Genomic DNA, 22,916 nt, shown 5'->3' with positions numbered 1-22,916 from the left:
CTGGTAGGGAGAATGTCTCCAGATAAACTTGGCTTGCCCCAGCTTCACGATGAAACACCACTTTATTCCTGGTAGGAAGTGATTGTAGGATCTAGTAACCACAGAAGAGGAAAATCACTTTCACCCAGATGTGATTAAAACTGAACTCCACAGGCCACAGCACTAAAAAAAAAAAAAAAAAAAAAGCTAATAGGTGAACAGACGGAGAGAACTAAAAATAGTTGATCTGAAGCTTCGATGTCTCGGTGGTTCATTCCTATTCCTGCTCCCAGGAAACATGACATGGCTATTATATCTCTTACCATGTTCAGAAACCAAAATTCAGGAGTGGGAGAACTTGGCAGGAATACAAAGAATCTTATCAGAGGCTGGGAGTGTCAAAGGGCAGTGGACAGCTTAGAAAGGGTTTTTGGGCAAGACTCATGGGGGGCCGGGTCAAGTTCACTGGCCAGGGTCCTAGTCTCCGTTGAGGTGGAGTTAAAACAGACCTTGTTTTCAGTGGGCCACTTTATAAGCTTTTGGCCTGTGATTTCTACCTTTATCTTTTAGACATCAGGTGTCTCGCTCTGATTAATCAATGATCAGTAGTCACAGCTGTGTTAAAAAGACATCTCGGTCTACAATAGCTGTCACCGTGTGGCTAGTTACAGGGATAACTTCTAAAGGCCGTCACCATTAAATCAGTTTTTGACACTCCAACTTGATGTTTCCCAAATTTCATTCAGATGCTACGTTCACAGTGTTTATCTAATCAGAGAATCATGTGTACTATTATTTACTTAAAATATTTTTTAATTGTCTCATTTTTCCTAAATACCTACATTTGCCTCATCCTAAGCAGTAATATCCATGAAATCTGGACTTTGATGTGCTATTTATCTAGTTTCCTGATTCATGTTAAATAGATACATAACTACTGAAATTAAAACCATTCATCTCTTTACATCAGAATCATCTTATATTCCATATGGCTTTCCAGTATTACTTTCTCTGCATCATTAGGGTCAAGAAACCCACAATGTATGTTTCCAGTAGCTTTTTCTTTCCTCTGCTGATGAGAAGAAATCCTCAGTAGCAGTTCAGGCGGGCGACATCACATCACATACGTGCAGGCCCTGTTCACACTGTCTTACCTCCAAGGGACTGTGACAATGATACGCAGAATCCCCTGCTGCTTTCTAGAATAACTTTGACCCGCACCCCAACTTATCCTTTCACACCTTGAATTGATTTGCTCCCTTCACGTTTGCTGCTCTCTGTCCCTGGCATTGCAAAAACCGTCAAGTGCACAGCAAAGGGCAGGCTCTCATTTCTTTCTTTCCTTTCCAAAAGGTTTAGCTTCTTCTCCCGAGATAAGAAGCGCCTGGCCAACACGCAGAGACACGTGCACATCCAGGAGTCCTTCGGCCAGTGGGCCAACTCCCACCGCGATGACGGTTACACAGAGCAAGGACAGGAGGCCCTGCAGCACCTGTGACCGTGGCCCACCTCTGCCCTTGGACCTGAACCACTCGCCGCCGGCGCCTGCAGCAGACCCTGCAGCCTCAGGTGTCACGACCTTGCACACCTCTCGGTTCAGACGCACCCTCAAAACTGATCCCTCAAACAAACTGTCTGCTTTGAGGAAGCACAATGACAAACTGATGCCAAACTCTAAAGAAACGTTTATTTATACCCAGGGCTATCACTGTTTGTAATAGATGACTCTGATCTCTTAGGATATATATTTAATAATACCATGAGTGGAGGCCAGACTTTTGCATTAACTTCAGTAACACAAGCTTCTTTAAGCCAAATACATCACTTGCCACTATAATTGCTGTTTGACTTGCTTTGTATGAAATTCTGTGTAGAGGTTTTATTATCATGTTTGTCGTACTGAAGTGGGAGGCAGGGAAGTGGTAGGTTTTCATTAGTTATGTTCATCAGTTCATGAAATTGTCGTGGTGGTAGCATAATATATGGGATGCATCGATTGGATAAGCAGGGCCTGTGAAGTCACAGGACGAGCTGGCCCGGCGCAGACACAAAGCAACAGAAAATATGGACAACAATCCTCCCACCCAGAAACTGGAGACAACTCTGCAAGAGCTGGTGGTTCTCTATTGCACCTTGTTACTGATAATGCCTCGAGCGTGTAGCAATGTTCAAGGCGAGTGCCTTGGAATCAGCTGTGAATTATGCAGTACTAACCAAACAAAGTTGCTAAGGATGAGACATTGCCATGTTTCTCGTGTGGATTTTTTTTCTTGGCATCTTTTTTTCTTTTAGCCTTCACTATGTCAAATACTTAGTCCCCTGCGAAGAAGACAAATGTCCCAAAGCGGATTGGGAACGAGATGCGGGAGCCTAGGGGATGTGGGATGGTGGGTGGAGATTTGCCAGAGGGAGGGTGGTGAGGGGAATAGATGGCTTGGGGACCGATGTCTGGCTGACTCACAGGGCTGCCGTGGCAGACGGAGAGCCAGATGCTGTCTGCAGCTGGCAAGTTGGGGGTTTGCCCAAATAACGCTGTCTTCTCTCCACTCACGGAGCACCCAGGGTGCAAGACTGGGTGCTCACGGGTTGAGAGAGGTAGCATCTCCTAAGAGAGCACATGTGACAGGGTCGCTTTCTCCATCTTCTGCTATGGTTTACAGAGTCCACACGGACTGTTTCCAGATTGCTGAAAATAACGATCAGACAGGATAATGTTGCTTTAGACGGTGGTTCTCAAACCTGCCTGCCCATTAGCATTACTAGAGTTTATTCCCAGAGAGTGTAAAAGCATGTGTGCTGCGAAGCCCCTCCCCCAGCACCTTTAGTGCCCTTCCCAGGGGTAACTGGGGTTGCCAGTTTCTTGGGTGTCTTTCCTGAAATGGTTTATAAATATATATACAATTATGTAAAAAAATACACATATGTATTTCCATTTTCTTTTTACATAAATGGCAGCATACTATATACATGCTATTCTGTACTTTTTTTTTTTTTGCTGAGGAAGATCAGCCCTGAGCTAACATCTGTGCCAGTCCTCCTTTAGTTTGTACGTGGGTCGCTGCCACAGCACGGCTGACAAGTGGTGTAGGTCTGTGCCTGGGATCCGAACCCATGAACTCAGGCTGCTGATGTGGAGCGTGCCAAACTTTAACCACTACACCACGGGCCTGGGGCCTGTACGTTTCTTTTCTTAGAATACCCTGGACATGACTCCACGTCAGTACGTAAGACAGTGGGTCTCAAGCAGGGGTGATTCTGCCCCCCAGGGACATGTGGCACTGTCTGGAGACATTTTTGGTTGTCAGAACTGGGGAGGGGACAGTGCTGCTGTCATCCAGTGCATAGGCTCTAGGGATGCTGCTAAACATCCTACAATGCCCAGGACAGCCCCCACAACAAAGAATGATCCAGCCCCAAACGTCAGCAGTGCCAAGGCTGAGGAACCCTGGTCTACGATACAGATGTGTGATTTGTTCAAGTCTGTCCCCCACTGGTGGACAGGCAGCTTCCTTCCAATCTTACTGTCTAAAACAGCGCTGCACACTTGCACACATGTGCGTCGGTCTGCAGAATAAACTAGAAGCAGAATTGCTGGGTTAGAGGACGTATGCCTTTGTCACGCTGACGGCGCCTGCTGAAATCCCTATCATGAGGGTTCTACCAATTTTTTTTTTTTTTAAGTTTCCAGGACCCATACTAGACAAAGCCCAAATGTCCAGGGATGGGGTCTGAGTGTGCATATTTTTTTAATCTATCCAAGCCAGGGTTGACAACCACTAGCTTAGACTGTGTAAACAGTACAACTGGATCTGCTTCTTCCGATGCTCTCACAACGCAAGCTTTCCTGCTGTGGGGCACTCGTGTGTAGCTGAAGTACCTACCCCAAGACACACTTTTGGTGCCACACTAGGGAGCACTTTGTAAATGAAATGTGAGTGAAATCAGAAAGGTGTTCCTGCAAGGCTGTTTACTATCTTGGGAGACAGTAAAATTCTGCACTGGAAATTTACAAAGGAAAGAACATTTTTCTAAAACTGCTCTAAGATTGACAGCAATTTTCAGATATAGCAGGTTCCCTATGTAACACTGAGAGTCATACTCCCAATACAAAAACCTATAATGAATCTAAGTCTTGATACTAAATCAGACATTTATTTTGCATGAAACATCGTCAATTTTAAGAACCTGAACTTTCAAAGATATAGCCATTGATAAAACAAAAGTGCTAAGTGTCACTTTTTTGAAAACCATGTGAACAGTATGGTACTCCTCCAAAGGCCTCAGAAGTTAGGTCACTGTATCCAGCTTTCAAACAAACCAGATGCTGGATGATCAAGAGAGAAAGACAAATCAATCCATCAGAACCAGATACAAACCTTCCACTGATTTCTCTTCATCTTCATTTCCCTGTCATTCTTTTGAGCTTTATCTTTTTAAAGCACTGGAAGATTCCATAGACCATAGATAGCCCCGTAGCCCTGCAACTTTGGTTTTTCATTTTAAATGCCAGCCTCCCCACCAAAAAAGGAAAGAAACAAGGCAGTCAGCATTTGGATCCAGAATGGAGTTACATTTGTTCAAGAGTGCTGGTCACTGAGGAGGATCACTGCTCAGGCCGGCTTTGGTATTGAGTCTCTGGACATTCTCCTTGGATTCACTTTTTTATCCCATTTTTATTTCAATTCAGCAGACCCTTGCATTATGAAGATGGAAAAAATACAACTTATTCTGGCCAGATTCGGGTCCCCAGGAGTCTGAGAGCAACGCAAATGATTTTTGGTCGTCACCTCTTTTTGCCAAGCCCTCAAAATGGTCATTTCCAAGATGGGAGAAAATCAAATTCTTAAATTCTCTACTGCCGAATTAAATGAGAATGGTGGCTCCTTACACATGCCCTTCCATACAGATCCCAGCGAGTACAACATTGTTTCTCAAGCTTATTAAATAACGTGTCCATTGAACTATAAGATGAAGAGAAACTCACAAGGTTCAGCTTGAACCTGGGTTACAGATTAGAAAGAAAATTTACTCGAAACCCCATTATCACCACCAAGTTTTATTCAAGCATTGGACTTACACCGTGTATAAAAGCCATGCAGATGGCTCTGCGCTCTCACTCAGGCTGGGACTCGAGGAAAGGAGGTGGTGGTGGTGAGCCTCTACTTACTTCTGTCCCTCTTCTCCCTCCCCTTGACCCTGTCATCTCTGAAGTCCCTCTCTCTCTCCCAGTCACTTTCAGGCCACACCCTGGCTGGTTCTCTTTCCTGCCATCTCTTCTCCCGGCCCCGGTCGTGGTCTCGGTCCCTCGTCCTCGAGTCCCAGTGCCTTTCTCGGGATCGAGATCGCTCCCTCTTTTCCCGCTTTCCCTCTCTATACTGCTCGTTTTTAACAACTGGCAAATTAATGGGTTTTCGAAAAGGTCGATCCCGCCCCCCAAATCGCAGTTGCCCAGACTCCTTTTTCCCCCCCAGACCTCCTCCAAGTCGCCGAGGAATCCACCCTTTGAGAGTCCTTTCCAGTTCATAGTCCACAAATATCTCATGCTGGTCAATAACCAGGCCGTCTGCGTCTCGGTAGGCTTTGATCAGAGAACGCTCCTCTTTGTATTCGATAAAGGCGTAGCCCTTTGAAAAGCCTGTGACCAAGTCCCTCACCAGCCGAAGCCGCCGGATGTCTCCGTAGCGGGAAAATACTTCCTTTAACTTCTCCTCCTTGGTCTGCAAGTTTAGTCTGGCCACAAACAGGGTGAGGAGGGGGTCCCCTGTGACGCCTTTGTTGGGGGCATATCGTGCCAACATTGCCCTCCAGACCGCGCGATCATGTGGTTCTTCATCGGTGCCATCGATGCTGCCAGCTTTAAGCGGGTCATACTCCTTGGCGATGGGCATCCAATCGTTCATGTTCTAGGAAGGATCACAGCAAGTGTTGACATAGCACCTACTATGAGCTCCTCATTTAATCCTTACAACAACCCCATGAAGTAGACACTATGATTCACCCCTTCCGCAAGAGGGAAGGAAGCGATTCCCAGAGGCTGAGGCCTCCCAGCTAGAAAGTGGAGGAGACAGTATTGAAGCCAAGCAGTGGGACTCTGAGATGCTCTTACCCACTCCCCCTCCCAGGAGGCAGCAGAGGACAAATGTGAGTTTGACCCATAACGTGTATCATCCAGCTTAGCCATAGCAGGGCACGTACCAACTATGTTATAAGGTGACCACAAGGATCGAAATCCAAGCTCATGTTTCAGAGACTTTAAAATGGTCCTAGGAAAATCAGCCTGAAAACTACTATGGAAAATGGCATTTTTTAAAAGAATTTCAAACATATACCAACATAGAGAATGGCATAACCCTCCACGAACTCCTCATCTGACTCCAACTGTGACCAACACGTGGCCAGTCTTATTTCATCTGTGCCCCACTCACGTCCCTGCTCCCGGATTACTCTGAAGCAAATTCCAGATATTATATCACTCATCTGTAAACATTTCAGTACATGTCACTAAAACTAAGGACTTTCTTTTAAAACAAAACTACAAGGGAAAATGGTGCTTTGGACATAGCATTTTGCATCTCTCAGTAAACAGGAAGCAAAGCTAAAATGACAGTGACCCAGTAGCAGGCTCTTCGGTTCAAGAGGAATATGGGAGTTCTTCCCAGTTCCCTAGCTGATAATGCACTTATGCCTTGGAGCATGAGAATTGGTTCCAATGGTAATTTTAGCCCAGCAAGCATACTGTGATTGTCATTCATTCTGATAGACGATAATTTTTGTTTTGAAAGAGGGTAGGAAGGTTTAAGTTCAGAGAGGCTGATACATGATAATTGATTCACATGAATCTGCTGGAATAATACAATGCTTGCCAACATCTCAGACTGCTAATGCTCATATGATCACCTCTGTAAAACTTCAGAGCCAATGCTGAAATATGTTAAAAAGCTGGGCTCTGTCATTTATATGGCAATCCTCATTCCTAACGGCATCTTTCCATATTTATTAAAATGATATCTATAAACTTTTCCCCTCTTACTCAGATTTTCCTCAAGGATCTTTTTGCTTTTGTTCTTCTTCAGTTGATGGGTTATGTAGGGGGAGTGACTGTTTATGGGGTGCACTGTGGAATTTTTTTTTCCCAGTATAAAAGCCAAGTGCCTACAGAATAAAATCCAAAGTCAATGGCACTGCACTCGAGACCTCTGACCTCAGTTAGCCTCTCACCATATCCCACTGCAAAACCTATTCTACCCAGGATTGCCCCTCATTCCTTGAATGCGCCCTAATTCCCCAGCTTCATGTCTCTCCCGGTGCAGTTTTCTCTGCTGGAAATATTCTCTTCCTTTCTGCCTCCCACATCTCCACTTCTGGAAATTCTACTGGTCCTTTCAAGCCCAGCTTCCAACCTCTTCCCCATGAAGCAAACTCATCTCTCCCACAGCTCACGGTACCTCTTCTGTCTTACTGATCACGTCTTGCCCAACACAGTAAACACTCTTCAATCTAGTGTCTGCCTTAGTTTACCTCCAGATTCTAGAAACTTCCTGATAAATGCTGAGGAACTGAACCAACTCCCATCAAAATTCACTGGACTTTTTTTGGTCCAAATCAGACAAAAAAGACCACTTCATTGAGAACTGAGAAGCAGGACAACATTACACTGTCTGCCACCAAACTATAAAAGGAGGGCATATATGTCTGTCATCATTAACAAGCAACTTTGGGGAAGATGCCTCTCTGGTATCCTTATCAGTAAAAGGATGATAAACAGCTGGAGTGAGGAGACGAGAGAGAGACAGTCAGTTTTGGTCCAGCCTCTAATACACTTGGTGTCTTTTCTCTCTTGTGGTTGGAATTTCTCCATGTGAAAAAAAATGAGAGAGCACTGTGTTGTTGGACTCTCTCCTGCCTCTAGTATTCTCTATATCGATTCCACTCTACTGGCCCTAAAATTCTTAGATTCTAATCTTACTCCCTACCAGGTTGCAGGAAAAAACCAAGGACCATAATAACTATAGTGAACTTGTATTGAACACTTAGGAGGTCTAGGCCCTGTGCTAAGCAGCTAACTCCCCTCACCTCTCAACACTAGCAGGATGTAGGTTTTACTACTATTGCCATTTCAGATGAGGAAGGTGAGACACAAAAAGGTGGTGTTTTGCCCCAAATCACAAAGCTAAGAAGTAGCCCAGCCAGGGAGTTAGAATCAAGGGCTTTTTCTACTCCTACTCCAGAACCTGAGCTCTTAAATATTTCCTTAAATGGCTGTCATAAAATCTAAAGCTTTGGAGATAGGGATAGAAAAAAAGCCACCAGGATTCCGAGTGTTTGAGGCTGAGACCCCCCAAGTGGGAAAGGATCCCTTCCCAGATCAACAGGAAAAGGTCACAGATTCACCAGTTAAAACTGACATTACTACTACACAGTCAGAGCTCCTGTTCAAAGCTTTAAGAGTTTTTCAAATTAAAATCTGAAGAGAATTACAAAGGGATAAGCACGGATTTTCTGTTATCTCCCTCATCGGTATACTTCTATCAATACTAAATGCCGAGAGAACAGCAGGCTTCACGGCTTCTCATTAATCTTTCCAGGTGTATTTCCTCCGCTGCAGCATTACGTTGAGATTTCCTACAATTTCTTTGGATTTTTCAGATTCATGTCATTATTTCAAAAACGGGGATGAGATGTGAGAGATGAATGGTGGGGGGTGGAGGGGGGGGGGCATTTCACCACCAAAGACAAAAGTGTGGAAAGTGAAAAGGAGCACTGGATCAGGAGTCAGAATACCAGGTTTAAGACCTGGTTCTATCTTGGGCAAAATTTAAATCATCTGTAATATGTAGCCAAATGCCACGGCACTAGGTTTTCGTGAAAATTAGATAAGACGGTGTATATGAAAGTGCTTTATAATTATAAATTATTATAGAAATAAAACTTGTTATTAAACAAAGCACGCCTCTCCTTACTGAGTCTGCAGTTAAGACATTCCCGCGCTTCGCACCCAAGAGGGAAACAAACTGAAGGCGGGACCCGCAGAGCGTTCCGAGCATGCGCAGTGGCGCCGTGGCCCCTAAGGCGGAAGTCTCAGTGGAAAGCCTATATTCCCAGTGCTCCGGCAGCGCCTTCGCTTCGGGCGTTGGCCCTGGAGGCTGGCTCCCCCTGCCCCTCACCCTCTGGGTGGCCGCAGACCAGAAGGGGCCATCCTTCCAACCCAGCTCTCGCCCCCGCTCCCCGCAACACAACCCCAAAAGGTCTCCCCCTTTGCCAGGTTTCAACATGGCGGCTCATACACGAGCAGACACGGCGTCCGGGCCGAATTCCCTCATCCTTCTCGCCAGGGTGGACTCTGCTCCCGCCAAGCCGCCCCCACTAACCTCAGCAAGGCTCGGCCTTCCTTTCCCACGACGACTGGCGCCGAGCTCCAAGCGACGTATGATTCTTCCTGCTTGCCTCAGCGGACCTTTATGTTGGAAGAAGCAGATTCGTCACGGGCGCTGTTTTCGATTTTGTTTTTATTCTAAGAAATTTAGTCACATGCATTGAGCATCAAGAGCATATCCTCTCCGAAAAGAATGAAGTTTCCGTTTTTCTAATTTTTTTCACGAGGATAAAAACGGCTAAATTGAACAATTGAGTAGAAAGACTGTCGAATGTGCAGTTAGTTGTCTGGGAGCAGCTGAATTTCTCGCAGTAGAGAAGGGATCTTTCAACGGGGTGGCCTTTTAGTGCTTAGACTCGCTGCGAGAATGTGATTGTATTATGGTTTTTCCCGGAGAAAATGCCTGCGCCGGTTCACGTGAAATTTTGTACGTACGTTTTCCCAACCCCTAGCTTTAACAAATTTGCTTTCCACTAAAGCAAAATCGCGTGGAAGCTTGTTAAAATGCCGTTTCCTGGGCCCCTCCGGGGTCGTTGAAGTCAGAACCTCTGGAACTTTGCTTTTTTTTTTTTTTTTTTAGATTTTATTTATTTATTTTTCCCCCCAAAGCCCCAGTAGATAGTTGTATGTCATAGCTGCACATCTTTCTAGTTGCTGTATGTGGGACGCGGCCCCAGCATGGCCGGAGAAGTGGTGCGCGCCCGGGATCCGAACCCGGGCCGCCAGCAGCGGAGCGCGTGCACTCAACCACTAAGCCACAGGGCCGGCCCCTGGAACTTTGCTTTTTACTTTTTTTAATTCATGTCATAATAGTTTATAACATTGTGAAATTTTTGTTGTACATTGTTGTCAGTCGCCATATAAATGCGTCCCTTCACCCCCTGTGCCCACCCCTCAACCTCCTTCCCCCTGCTAACCACCAAACTGTTCCCTCTGTCCCTGTGTTAGTTTATCTTCCACATATGAATGAAATTATGCAGTGTTTGTCTTTCTCTGTCTGGCTTATTTCTACATAATACCCTCCATGTCCATCCGTGTTGTTGCAAATGGGATGATTTTGTCTTTTTTCATGGCTGAGTAGTATTCCAGTGTGTGTGTGTGTACACCACATCTTCTTTATCCAGTCATCAGTGGAGGGACACTTTGGTTGCTTCTACTTCTTGGCTATAATGAATAATGCTGCAATGAACATAGGGGTGCATAAGCCTCTTTGGATGGTTGATTTCAGGTTCTTTGGACAAATACCCAGAAGTGGGATAGCTGGGTCGTAAGGTATTTCTATTTTTTTTTAAGTAAGCGTTTATTTTTATGCTCACTTGCCTGCATGTCAACTGTTGTTTATTTTATTTTATTTTATTTTATTTTATTTTATTTTGAGGAAGACTGGTGTTGAGCTAACATCTGTTGCCAATCTTCCTCCTCTTTTCCTAATTTCTCCCCAAAGCCCCAGTAGATAGTTGTATGTCATAGTTGTACATCCTTCTAGTTGCTCTATAGGGACACCGCCTCAGCATGGCTTGATGGGTGGTGCGTAGGTCCACACACAGGATCTGAACCAGTGAACCCCAGGCCGCCAAAGCGAAGCACGCGAACTTAACTGCTATGACATGGGGGCTGCCCTAAGGTATTTCTATTTTTAATTTTTTGAGGAATCTCCATACTGTTTTCCATAGTGGCTGCACCAGTTTGCATTCCCACCAGCGGTGAATGAGGGTTCCCTTTTTTCCACAACCTCTTTAACATTTGTTATTTTTTGTCTTAGTGATTATAGCCATTCTAACGGGTGTGAGGTGATATTTTAGTGTAGTTTTGACTTGCATTTCCCTGATGACTATTGATGTTGAACATCTTTTCATGTGCCCACTGGCCATCTCTGTATCTTCTTTGGAGAAGTGTCTGTTCATTTCCTCTGCCCATTTTTTGCTCGGGTTGTCTGTTTTTTTGTTGTTCAGTTGTGTGAGTTCTTTATATATTATGGAGATTAACCCCTTGTCAGATCTATGATTTGCAAATATTTTCTCCCAGCTGGTGGGTTGTCTTTTCATTTTGATCCTGGTGTCATTTGCCTTGCAGAAGCTCCTTAATCTGATGAAGTCCCACTTGTTTATTTTTTCTTTTGTTTCCCTTGCCCGAGTAGACATGGAATTCAAAAAGATCCCTCTATGACCGACGTCAAAGAGTGTACTGCCTACATATTCTTCCAGGAGTTTTATAGTTTCAGGTCTTATCTTCAAGTCTTTGATCCATTTTGAGTTAATTTTTGTGTATGGCGAAAGAAAAAGGGTCTATTTTCATTCTTTTGCATGTGGCTGTCCAGTTTTCCCAGTTTATTGAAGAGACTTTCCGTTCTCCATTGTATGTTCTTAGCTCTTTTGTCAAAGATTAGCTGTCCGTAGATGTGTGGTTTTATTTCTGGGCTTTTCATTCTGTTCCATTGATCTGTGTGTCTGTTTTTGTGCCAGTACCACGCTGTTTTAATTATTATAGCTTTGTAGTATATTTTGAAGTCAGAGATTGTGATGCCTCCAGCTTTGTTCTTTTTCTCAGGATTGCTTTAGCTATTCGGGGTCTTTTGTTGCCCCATATGAATTTTAGTATTCCTTGTTCTATTTCCGTGAAGAATGTCATTGGGATTGCATTGAATCTGTAGATTGCTTTAGGTAGTATGGACATTTTAACTATGTCTATTCTTCCAGTCCATGTGCATGGGATGTCTTTCCATTTCTTTATGTCATCATCTATTTCTTTCAATAATGTCTTATAGTTTTCATTGTATAGGTCTTTCACTTCCTTGATTAAATTTGTTCCTAGGTATTTTATTCTTTTTGTTGCAATTGTGAATGGGATTGTATTCTTGATGGAACTTTGCATTTTTTGCAAGTCCCCAAATGATTCTTTAAGCACACTGAAGGACCGCTGCCTTTCAAGTCGCAATTAAGAAGCCCAGATTTAAATCCTGGGCGTGGGAGGGAGACAGGAGGACCACGTGGTCAATAAATATTTGTAGAATGGATAGATGTATGCGTTCAGATTATGTTGTTTCTTTTTTGATAGGTCAATATATTCGGGGAGATTATGACTTGATTGTGTTATAACTTGAAATTTCTTGATACAGTCGTGTTTTCTTAAATTTGATGACATTCTTCAGCCACTCGTTTTCTGATCAGTCCTTACAAGTGGGTGATTTCTGCAGGCAACTGATCTCGTTTTGATTTTAATCTTATTCTTAGAAGATAAGCTTATCTCTAATTACTAAAGAGGTATTACTGTTATCTAGTCTTTATTGTATCTTTATTATTAGATAAAACATAGGTTCTGAATATCTATAGCTTTATTTATAGTACATTTTCATAAAATATATTAATAAAAATGTATTATTGAGTAAAAAGTGAGCAATATCTATAGTTTAAAATTTTATATTTAAAAATATGTGTGTGTGGTATACACATGCAATGGAATACTATTTAGCCTTAAAACGGGAGGAATGCTGATAATTGCAAAAACATGGATGAAGCTGGAAGACATTATGCTAAGTGAAATAAGCCACACACAAAAGGACAAATGTTGCATGATTCCATTTATGTGAGGGACCTAGAATAGTCAAATTTATAGATACAGAAAGTAGAATGGTGGTGGTCCGGGGCTGGGGGGCAGGGAGAGTTATTGTTTAATGGGTACAGGGGTTTAATTTGGGATGATGAAGAAGTTCTGGAGATGAATGGTGATGGTTATACAGCATTGTGAATGTACTTAATGCCAATGCACTATACGCTTAAGAATAGTTAAAATGGGAAATTATATGTTATATATATTTTACCACAATAAAAAAAAGCTTTGTTAAGTATATGTATGCACCCCAGTAGCAACGAGCACAACCTAGCACCTAGATCTTGGTTTCTAATGTCATTCTCCAATAAAAGTAACCAGTGCTCCTTGGAGAAATGGCTGATTCTAAGAAAAACGCAAGATGAACTGGGAGTAACTTGCAGTGCCAGAATGTAAGGAAGTGCTAAAAACAAACAGAAATACCCACCAATGATGATGATGTCAAAGAGACACAGGAGCCAACTGAAAGGCTCCCCGTGGCCAAAGGGGAACAAAATAGTGTCAGATTATAACCCAAATATAAAATAAACATCCATGAGTCTATACTGATATAAATAAACGATTAAATAAGTAAACTGGGAAGAGACAAACCTCCCGTGCATAATTCCAAATAATTCATGTAGATAACTCCTCTCTCAAAAAGGAGGAATGTAACTCTCCACCCCTTAAGTGTGGGCTGGACGTAGTGATTTCCTTCCAAAGAATACAGTGTGGAAAACGGGGGAAGGAGGAGGAACTTTCCGGTGGAGAAACCTGCCACACTCCCTTAGCCAGGTGATCAAAGTCAACATCAACAGTGTAAGTCATGTTAATAGTAGGTACCTTGGATGTGATGTGATGAAAATGGTGCTTTACCTCTGTGGTCTTCGTCCCCAAAATCCATCACCCCAGTCGAATCATGAGAAAAACATGAGACTAATCCCAAGAAAAAATTCTACAAAATACCTGACCAGTACTCCTCAAAACTGTCAAGGTGATGAAAAACAAGGAAAGTAAGAAACTGTCACAGCCAAGAGGAGCCTAAGGAGACATGGCAACTAAATGTAATGTGGTGTCCTGGAAAAGAAAAAGGATATTAGGAAAAAACTGAGGAAATCTGAACAAAGTATGGACTTTAGTTAGTAATGTATCAATATTGATTAATTAATTGTAACAAATATACCATACTAATGTAAGATGTTAATAATAGGGGAAACTGGGTATATGTACTATATTCCCAATTTCTGTACTAGCTTCCCAATTTTTCTGTAAATCTAAAATTAAAAGTTTGTTAAAAATATATGTGTGTGTTTAGAAATAAAAAAGAAGAAGATACTGCTACATTCAAAAACGTGGTTGAGTCTCAGATATAATGATGAGCAAAGAAGCTGGATTCAAAAGAGTATACACTGTATGTTTCCAATTGTATGAAGTTCTAGGATAGGCAAAACTAACCTATGATGATAAAGGTCAGAATAGGGGTTTCCTCTGGAAGAGGGCATTATTGTTTGGGAAAAGGCATGAGGGAGCCTCCTGAGGTTGGAAATGTTTTATATCTTTATCTCAACAGTGGTTATAGAGTTATATATTTATGAAGATATTCATAAGGTATATACACATAAGATTTGTGCACCTTAAGGTATAAAGATGTTATACCTCAATAAAAATGTAAATATATATGTGTGTGAGAGTATGTACCTATATGAATGTCTAGAATACACTGTTGGGCCAGCCCCGTGGCTTAGCAGTTAAGTGCACGCGCTCCACTGCTGGCGGCCCGGGTTTGGATCCCAGGCGCGCACCGACGCACCGCTTCTCCGGCCATGCTGAGGCCGCGTCCCACATACAGCAACTAGAAGGATGTGCAGCTATGACATACAACTATCTACTGGGGCTTTGGGGAAAAAAAAAGGAGGAGGATTGGCAATAGATGTTAGCTCAGAGCCAGTCTTCCTCAGCAAAAAGAGGAGGATTAGCGTGGATGTTAGCTCAGGGCTGATCTTCCTCACACACACAAAAAAGAATAGAATAGAATAGAATGCACTGTTATTGTCCAATATAGTAGCCTTTAGCTCCTTGTGACTGTATAAATTTCACCTTAATTAAAATTTTTAAAAATTAAAAACTCAGTTTCTCAGTTGCACCAGCCACATTTCAAGTGCTCAGTAGCCACATGTAATAGCTAGTGGCTACCATATTCGACAATGCAGATATAGAACATTTTCATCATTGTAGAAAGTTCTACCAGACAACACTGCTGTAGAACAGTGTTGTTCCATAGAAATAGAATGTTAGTCACATACGTCATCTTAAATTTTATGGTAACCACATTAAAAAAGTAAAAAGACACTGGTGAAGCTAACTTTAATGATATATTTTGTTCAACCCAATATATCCAAAACATCATTTTAATGTATAATTGGTAGAAACATTATTAGTGAGGTAGTTTACAAATATTCTCTTTCCCGGGCCGGCCCCATGGCTTAGCGGTTAAGTGCGTGCGCTCTGATGCTGGTGGCCCGGGTTCGGATCCCGGGCGCGCACAGACCCAGCGCTTCTCCCGCCATGCTGAGGCCAAGTCCCACATACAGCAACTAGAAGGATGTGCAACTATGACATACAACTATCTACTGGGGCTTTGGGGGAAAAAATAAATAAATAAAATTAAAAAAAAAATTCTCTTTCTGGAAATCCAGTGTATTTTATACTTACAGCTCATGCCCATTAGGACTAGCCACATTTCAAGCCCTTGGGAGTCACATGCTAGTGGCTACTGTGTTACACAGTGCAGGTCTAGAAGGTCACATCAACCTGTTGGCGGTAGTTGCTTCTGGGGATAATGGTGGGATTGGGGAGGAGGAGGACCTCCCACTTTTAATTATATCTGGCTAAGTAACATTTGCAAGTTTTTACAATAAGCATATATTCGTGTGTTTCTTGTGTTAGCAGAGGGTCAGACCAAATTGGGAGTACAAAAAGGTGAGAGGAGGTAACACCTGTGAGTCAGAGAGAAGGAGGAAGCAGGAGTGGGCAGAGAAAGACCTTCAGGCCAGGATGCAGGTCTGGCACCTATGAAAGTAAGGAGGAGATAGTAGTATCCGGAAGCGAGAGCCTCAGACTACAGCACAGGCTTGACCAACCCGCTGGGGTCCTCCAGAGCAAAGATTGCCTGTTCCAGTTGTCCCGTGTTGGACAGAAATGTCCTCGTCCCAGTATCCCTGCTGTGTTCAGTCATCAGCTTAAGGGCTCCCAGGAGAAGCGTGTCCTCAGCATGAATGCTGCCGCAGAATCCGAAGGTGCTGCAGCTGGAGGCCATCAGTGAGCTGTGCCCCTTGCACTGATGCGCAAATTCTTTCCTTTTCTTATCGTTAATTGTGGTAAAAACAACAACAACATGAAATTTACCATCTTAATCATTTCTAGGTGTACAGTTTAACATATTCACATTGTTGTGCAACCAGTCTCCAGAACTTTTTCATCTTGCAAAACTGAAACTCTGACCCTGTTAAACAACAATTCCCCATTCCTCCCACCTCCCACCCCTGGCAACCAGCAGCCTACTTTCTGTCCCTATGATTGACTACTCTGTGTACCTCATATGAGTGGAATCAGAGAGTATTTGTCTTCTTGTGACAGGCTTCTTTCACTCAGCGTAATGTTCTCAAGGTTCATCCACGTAGTGGTCATCTGTTGATGGACACTTGGGTTGCTGCCGCCCATTGGCTATTGTGAATAGTGCTGCTGTGAACATGGGTGTACAAATATCTCTTCAAGACCCTGCTTTCAGCTCTTTTGGATATGTACCCAGAATTTGAATTGCTGAATCATATGGTAATTCTTCTTTTAATTTTTTGAGGAATGCCGTACTGTTTTCCCCAGCGGCTGCACCATTTTACATTCCCATCAACAATGCACAAGGGTTCCAGTTTCTCCACCATCCTCACCAACGCATGTTATTTTCTGTTTTGTTTTTCAATAATAGCCATCCTAATGGGTGCAAGGTGATATTTCCTCCTGGTTTTGATTTGCATTTCTCTAATTAGTGATGTTGAGCATCTTTTCATATGCTTGTTGGCCTCTTGAAGGGTCTTCTGAAAAGCATCTGCATGACTTCCAGGTCTATAAAATTATAAAGTAATAGTAAAGTACTTTACAAACCAAGCAGAAGATCTGGAGGACAGCGTGGACTACCCTACTAGAGATTTCTACAGAAGTTTCACACTAATAGAATCTCAAAGCAAACACTTAGCACTACCTGTGGGCACTGGGCTGAGCTCATTTCATTCTCTCAACAACTCTTTTTTTTTTTTTTTTAATAATTTTATTTATTTATTTTTTCCCCCAAAGCCCCAGTAGATAGTTGTATGTCATAGTTGCACATCCTTCTAGTTGCTGTATGCGGGACACGGCCTCAGCATGGCTGGAGAAGCGGTGCGTCGGTGCGCGCCCGGGATCTGAACCCGGGCTGCCAGCAGCGGAGCGCGCGCTCTTAACCGCCAAGCCACGGGGCCGGCCCCTCTCAACAACTCTTTAAGGAATGAATTGTTCATGCCACTGTGGAGCAAGAGCTGGCCTGCAGGGTAGAGTGGGGGGCTTTAGTCCCTTGGACAAAATCTCCTTTAATGCACCCAGCCACTTGCCACCTTGAATAAACATTTCACCTAAGTTAGAAAAAAAAAAATGTATGCTCTTATGCAAACACAGACTCAAAACAAGTGCCTTAGGCACCACCCTTCCTGCACCCAGATTCTTTTCTAAAGACCTTCAATTCCTAGAGATGAAGTCACTGAGCCAAGATTGCAGGCATTTAAGCCAAACTGGGAAATCTCCAAAATCCTTGCTGTTTCCATGCATGATTTAAGGGTAACAAGACCTGAAAATAATTTAGAGAACAGAAAGAAAGCCAGACTGAGTGTGTCACTCAGGCGATTAATGGTGCCACAGATATTCAGAAGGGCCTAAGACTTACTCTGCTTGATGTACCAAAATAGGACCACGAGACGTTTGCTAATGGAACTTTCCTATTGGTGGACTTTAGCCCCCAAATATTTACAGTTCCATCTTTATTAAGTGTGCCCACCCACTTACTTTTGTTTCACATGTCACTTTTTTCCCTGTTTCACCCATGACTAGTGCATGACCTTACTTTATGCTGCCTTTTGCAGTCACTTTGGTTTCTGCTCAAAGACAGGAAGACAAAAAAAGTACAGCCGCGTACAGCTGCATGCCTGTCTCAGATCTCAGGGGAAGAGTGTTTTTGAAATTGTTTTTAAAACTTCGTATAATGACGTTATCATTGGGACTTTTTAAAAAGCTTTGTTTTAGACATATTCTGTGTGTGTTGCCGATCCAACTTTCCATATCTTGTTCCCAAATAATTATATGAACGTGAGAAATTTCTTATACTTCATATTTTGGCGATAAAAGTGCTTTATAATGATAATAATAGCCGACATCTATGGAGTACTTACTACGTGCCAGACACTGTTCTAAAGCACTTCCCAACAATCTTATGAAGTATAGTCTATCCCTATCCCCATTTTACAGCTAGGAAAACTGAGCCCTGGAGTAGAGGTGTAATTTACTTGCCTAACATAACACAGCTTGCAAGTGGCAGAGCCAATCAAGGTTTGAACGCTTGTGGTCCGGTCTGAAACCCACTCTTTCGAACAATACTCTGTCACTCATTGTTTTTCAAACTTGAGCATGCATCAGAATTACCTAGAGGGCTTGTAAAAACACAGATTGCTGGGGCCCACCCCAAAGTTTCTGATTCAGTGGGTCAAGAATTTGCATTTCTAAAAAGTTTCCAGGTGACGCTGATAGTGCTGGTCTCGGGAGCACACGTTAAGAACCTCTGCTGTGACTCATAATTGTTTTCATAATTTCCCAACAGAGAGAGAAGGGTCATGATCACCTACCGACAGATGGTCCAATTCTATGAGGGATCTAAGAGTTAAGATCATTAACACTTTATGGTAATAGCATCCATTGATGCTTATGGTGTGCTAGACACTGGACTGGACATTTTTTGTGCATTATCCCATCTAATCCTCACACCAGTCTTGGGGAATGTTGATCAAACTTATGTACCAGCAAGTAGTGATTGTGAGGCTCAAGTCAAGACTGCTTAACTCCACAGCCCTGTTGACTATGACACTTCAGACTTTGCATATAGTAAATGCTCAGTAAATAAACTGTTAAATGAATCAACAAAAGAATCTTCATTATTTTATATCAAAAGCATAGCTTCTCAATGGAAGACATTTTGACATTTTTAAGGCACGATTTACTAGGTTTCATTATGTAACAAAAGGATATACAGCACAGAGGAAGGAAGATATGGCGCCTTCGAGGGTGAATTTCTAGGGAAATTTCAAGGCAGAAGGAACTTTTGAGGAGGACACTGGTGCAGAAGAGATTCATGCCAGCAGTGGTGGCTGGGGATCCTGAAGGTAAAGAAAAGGAAATGCAGCAACATTAAATTCTTTCTGATAACATTGCTCTTAGAAGGCTACTTCCACTTACCAGCATTGAGACATAATTCACGTCATAAAATTCACCCATTTGTACTGTACAGTTCATTGGTTTTTAGTAAATTCACAGAGTTGTGCAACCATCTCCCCAATCTAATTTGAGAACATTTTCATTACCCCAAAAAGAAACTGTCTGCATTAGCGGTCACTGCCCATCCCCCTCTCCCAGCTCTAGACAACGACTAATCTTCCTGTCTCTACGGATTTGCTATTCTGCACATTTCACATAAATGGAATCACAATACGTGACCCTTTGTGACTGGCTTCTTTGACTTAGCAAAATGTTGTCAAGGTTCATCCACATTGTAGTGTGGATCACTGCTTCACTCCTTCCCTCCCCCCAGCACTTTATTGAGGTCTAATTTACCTAAAGGAAATGCACAAATATTGTGTACAGCTCCACAACTTTTTACCTTGTACGTATATACTCATGTGACCTCCACCAAGTCAAGATCACCCCACAGAGTTTCCTCATGCACTTTTTAAAAATTTTGGTAAAGTACACATAAGATAAAATTTACCATCTTAACCATTTTTAAGTGTACAGTTCAGTAGGGTTAGGTGCATTCACATTGCTGTGCAACCAATCTCCAGAACTTTTTCATCTTGCAAAACTGAAACTCTATATCCATTAAGCAACAACTCCCCATTCCTCAAGTCCCCCTAGACCCTGGCAACCACCATTCTACTTTCTGTTTCTAAAGTTTATATTCTAGGGGCCGGCCCTGTGGCTTAGCGGTTAAGTGCATGCGCTCTGCTACTGGCGGCCCGGGTCCGGATCCCGGGCACTGCTCGGCCGGCCATGCTCAGGTGGCGTCCCACATACAGTAACTAGAAGGATGTGCAACTATGGCATACACCTATCTACTGGGGCTTTGGGGAGAAAAAGGAGGAGGACTGGCAATAGATGTTAGCTCAGGGCGGGTCTTCTTCAGCAAAAAGAAGAGGATTGGCATGGATGTTAGCTCAGGGCTGATCTTCCTCACACAAAAAAAAATAATAAAGTTTATACTCTAGATACCCCGTGTAAGGGAAATCATATAGTATTTATCTCTTTGTGACTAGCTTATTTCACTGAGCATAATGTTCTCAAGGTTCATCCACGTTGTAGCATGTGTCAGAATTTCTTTTTCCTTTTTAAGGCTGAATCATATTCCATTGTACGGATAGACCACATTTTGTTTATCCATTCATCCGTGGATGGACCTTTGGGTTACTTTCCACCTTTTGGCTATTGTGAATAATGCTGCTATGCACATGGGTGTGAAAATACCTCTTTGAGACCCTGCTTTCAATTCTTTTGGACATATACCCAGAAGTGGTATTGCTGGATCATATGATAATTCTGTTGTTAAGTTTTTGAGGAACCGCCATTCTGTTTCGGTGGTGGCTACACCATCGCACCTTCCCGCCAGCAGTGCACAAGACTTCCGACTTCACATCCTCTCCCACACTTGTGATTTTCTGTGCCTTTTTTTAATAGTGGCCATCCTGATGAGTGTGAAGAGATACCTGATTGTGATTTTAATTTGTATTTCCCTAATAATTAGTGATATTGAGCATCTTTGCCTGTGCTTTTTGGCCACTTGTATATCTTTTTGGAGAAATATTTATCCAAGTCCTTTGCCCATTATTCTTTATTTTTCATAACAGCTTAATTGAAATATAATTCACTGATTTAAAGTGTACAATTCAATGATTTTTATTATATTCACAGAGTTATCAAATCAAGTTTAGAACATTTTCATCACCCCAAAGAGAAACCTCATAACCTTTGGCTATCACACCCCAGCCCCCCCAGCCCTATACCTCTCCAGTCTTAGGCAACCACTAATCTACTTTCTGTCTCTATGAATTTGCCTATTCTGGACATTTTACATAAATGGAATCATACAATACGAGGTCTTTTGTGACTAGCTTCTTTGACTTAGCATAACTTCCCATTAACGAGCTGTGAGAACATGTGTGAAATATTGTCTACAAAGGAAACTCATTAGAAACTCTGTGTCAAAGGTTTTTACTTGGCTCTGGTCCTGCAGGCACCCTCTGCCTAGGAATACCAAAATTCCAGACTCCCAGGAGGAAAGCTGGTGTTCACCATAAACCATGTTGTTTGTGCAAACAGGAAGGGCACAGTGAGCTACTCTTACTGGTTGGGGTGGTGGGAACCCTCGTCAAATCCAGGTTCCCAGATCCTAGCCAAGCGCCAACCTTGCAAGCAGGATTTTCAAATGATAGCAGTCTTGAGCCTGCTTTTTTAATTCTTTTCTGCACCGATTTTGGTAGGGATTGTGCTGATTGTGTAGATCAATTGGAGATGTAAGATGGAAAGTACTGCCATCTTAACACTATTAAGTATTACAATTAATGAACATGGGATGTCTTTCCATTTATTTAGGTCTTTAATTCCTCTCGATGTTTTGTAGTTTTCAGTGTACGAGTCTTGCACTTCTTTTGTCAAATTTATTTCTAAATATTTTATTCTTTTTGATGCCATTCTAAGTGGAATTGTTTTCATAATTTCATTTTCAGGTTATTCCTTGCAAGTGTTTAGAAATGCAATTGATTTTTGTATATTGATCTTATATCTTGCAACTTTGAGCTTGTTTATTAGTTTTAATAGTTTTTTGTGGATTCTAGAGCTTGTAATATGGTAGATTACATAGACTGATTTTTTTTGAACCAGCCTTGCATGCATGGAATAAACCCCCCTTGGTCATGGTATATAGTACTTTATATAGTGCTAACTTCTGTTTGCTAATATCTTGCTAAGGATTTTGCGTCTGTTTTTACTTTGCTCATTTTTTAATTGGGTTATTGTTTTGTTGTTATTGCATTATAGGAGTTCTTTATATATTCTGGATATTAACTCCTCAACAGATGTGATTTGCAAATTATTTTCTCTCATTCAGTAGGTTGCCTTTTCACTCTGTTAATCGTGGCCTTTGATGCACAAGTTTTAAATGTTGATGTAGTCCAGGTTATCTAATTTTTCCTTTGTTGCCTGTGCTTTTGCCAAAATCATTGCCAAATCCACATAAAGCTTTTCCCCTATGTTTTCTTCTAAGAGTTTTATATGTTTAGATCTTTGATCCATTTGGAGTTCATTTTTTTATATGGTATATGGTAAGGGTCCAACTTCATACTTTTGCATGTGGGTGTCCACTTTTCCCAGCACCATTTGTTGAAAAGACAGTCCTTTCCCCAATGAATGGTCTTGGCTCCCTTGTTGAAAATCACTTGACCATATTTGCAAGGGTTTATTTCTGGGCTTTCTATTCTATTCCTTCATTCCTTTTTATGGCTGAATAATATTCCATTGTATGGATATACCATATTTTATTTATGGTAAGTGTAATATTTTATCTCAGTAGTTAATCACTGTGTTGTCACATCTGTGATTTATGGATTACTGAGCCCTCCAATGGGGACCTCACTTTGAT

The 22,916-nt window shown here is 42.3% G+C and overlaps 2 protein-coding genes across 4 annotated transcripts in view; one reads left to right on the top strand and one right to left on the bottom strand.

Annotated features, from left to right (window-relative positions):
• Positions 1 to 2,220, top strand: part of RILPL1 (Rab interacting lysosomal protein like 1) — a 43,273-nt gene extending 41,053 nt beyond the window's left edge. For all 3 annotated transcript variants that reach the window (XM_087423413.1, XM_087423412.1, XM_004430057.3), the window contains exon 7: positions 1,333 to 2,220. In XM_087423413.1, coding sequence (XP_087279539.1) covers positions 1,333 to 1,477 — 145 coding nt within the window. In that variant the 3' untranslated portion in view covers positions 1,478 to 2,220. The remainder of the gene's footprint in view (positions 1 to 1,332) is intronic.
• Positions 2,221 to 4,115: 1,895 nt separating this feature from the next.
• On the bottom strand, positions 4,116 to 9,439 carry SNRNP35 (small nuclear ribonucleoprotein U11/U12 subunit 35). The gene is made up of 2 exons (XM_004430056.3): positions 9,348 to 9,439; positions 4,116 to 5,882 (listed from the first exon to the last, which is right to left on the bottom strand). The coding sequence occupies exon 2, from the start codon at positions 5,877 to 5,879 to the stop codon at positions 5,139 to 5,141; it is 741 nt and encodes a 246-aa protein (XP_004430113.1). The 5' UTR covers positions 5,880 to 5,882; positions 9,348 to 9,439; the 3' UTR covers positions 4,116 to 5,138.
• Between the last annotated feature and the right edge of the window lie 13,477 nt (positions 9,440 to 22,916).

This window comes from Ceratotherium simum, chromosome 35 (assembly GCF_057802395.1).
Source record: "Ceratotherium simum simum isolate JZ-2026a chromosome 35, ASM5780239v1, whole genome shotgun sequence".
In the NCBI taxonomy this organism is placed as follows: Eukaryota; Metazoa; Chordata; class Mammalia; order Perissodactyla; family Rhinocerotidae; genus Ceratotherium; species Ceratotherium simum.
The sequence above is the reverse complement of the archived record's forward strand: the minus strand, read 5'-3'. Positions and strand labels throughout refer to the sequence as shown.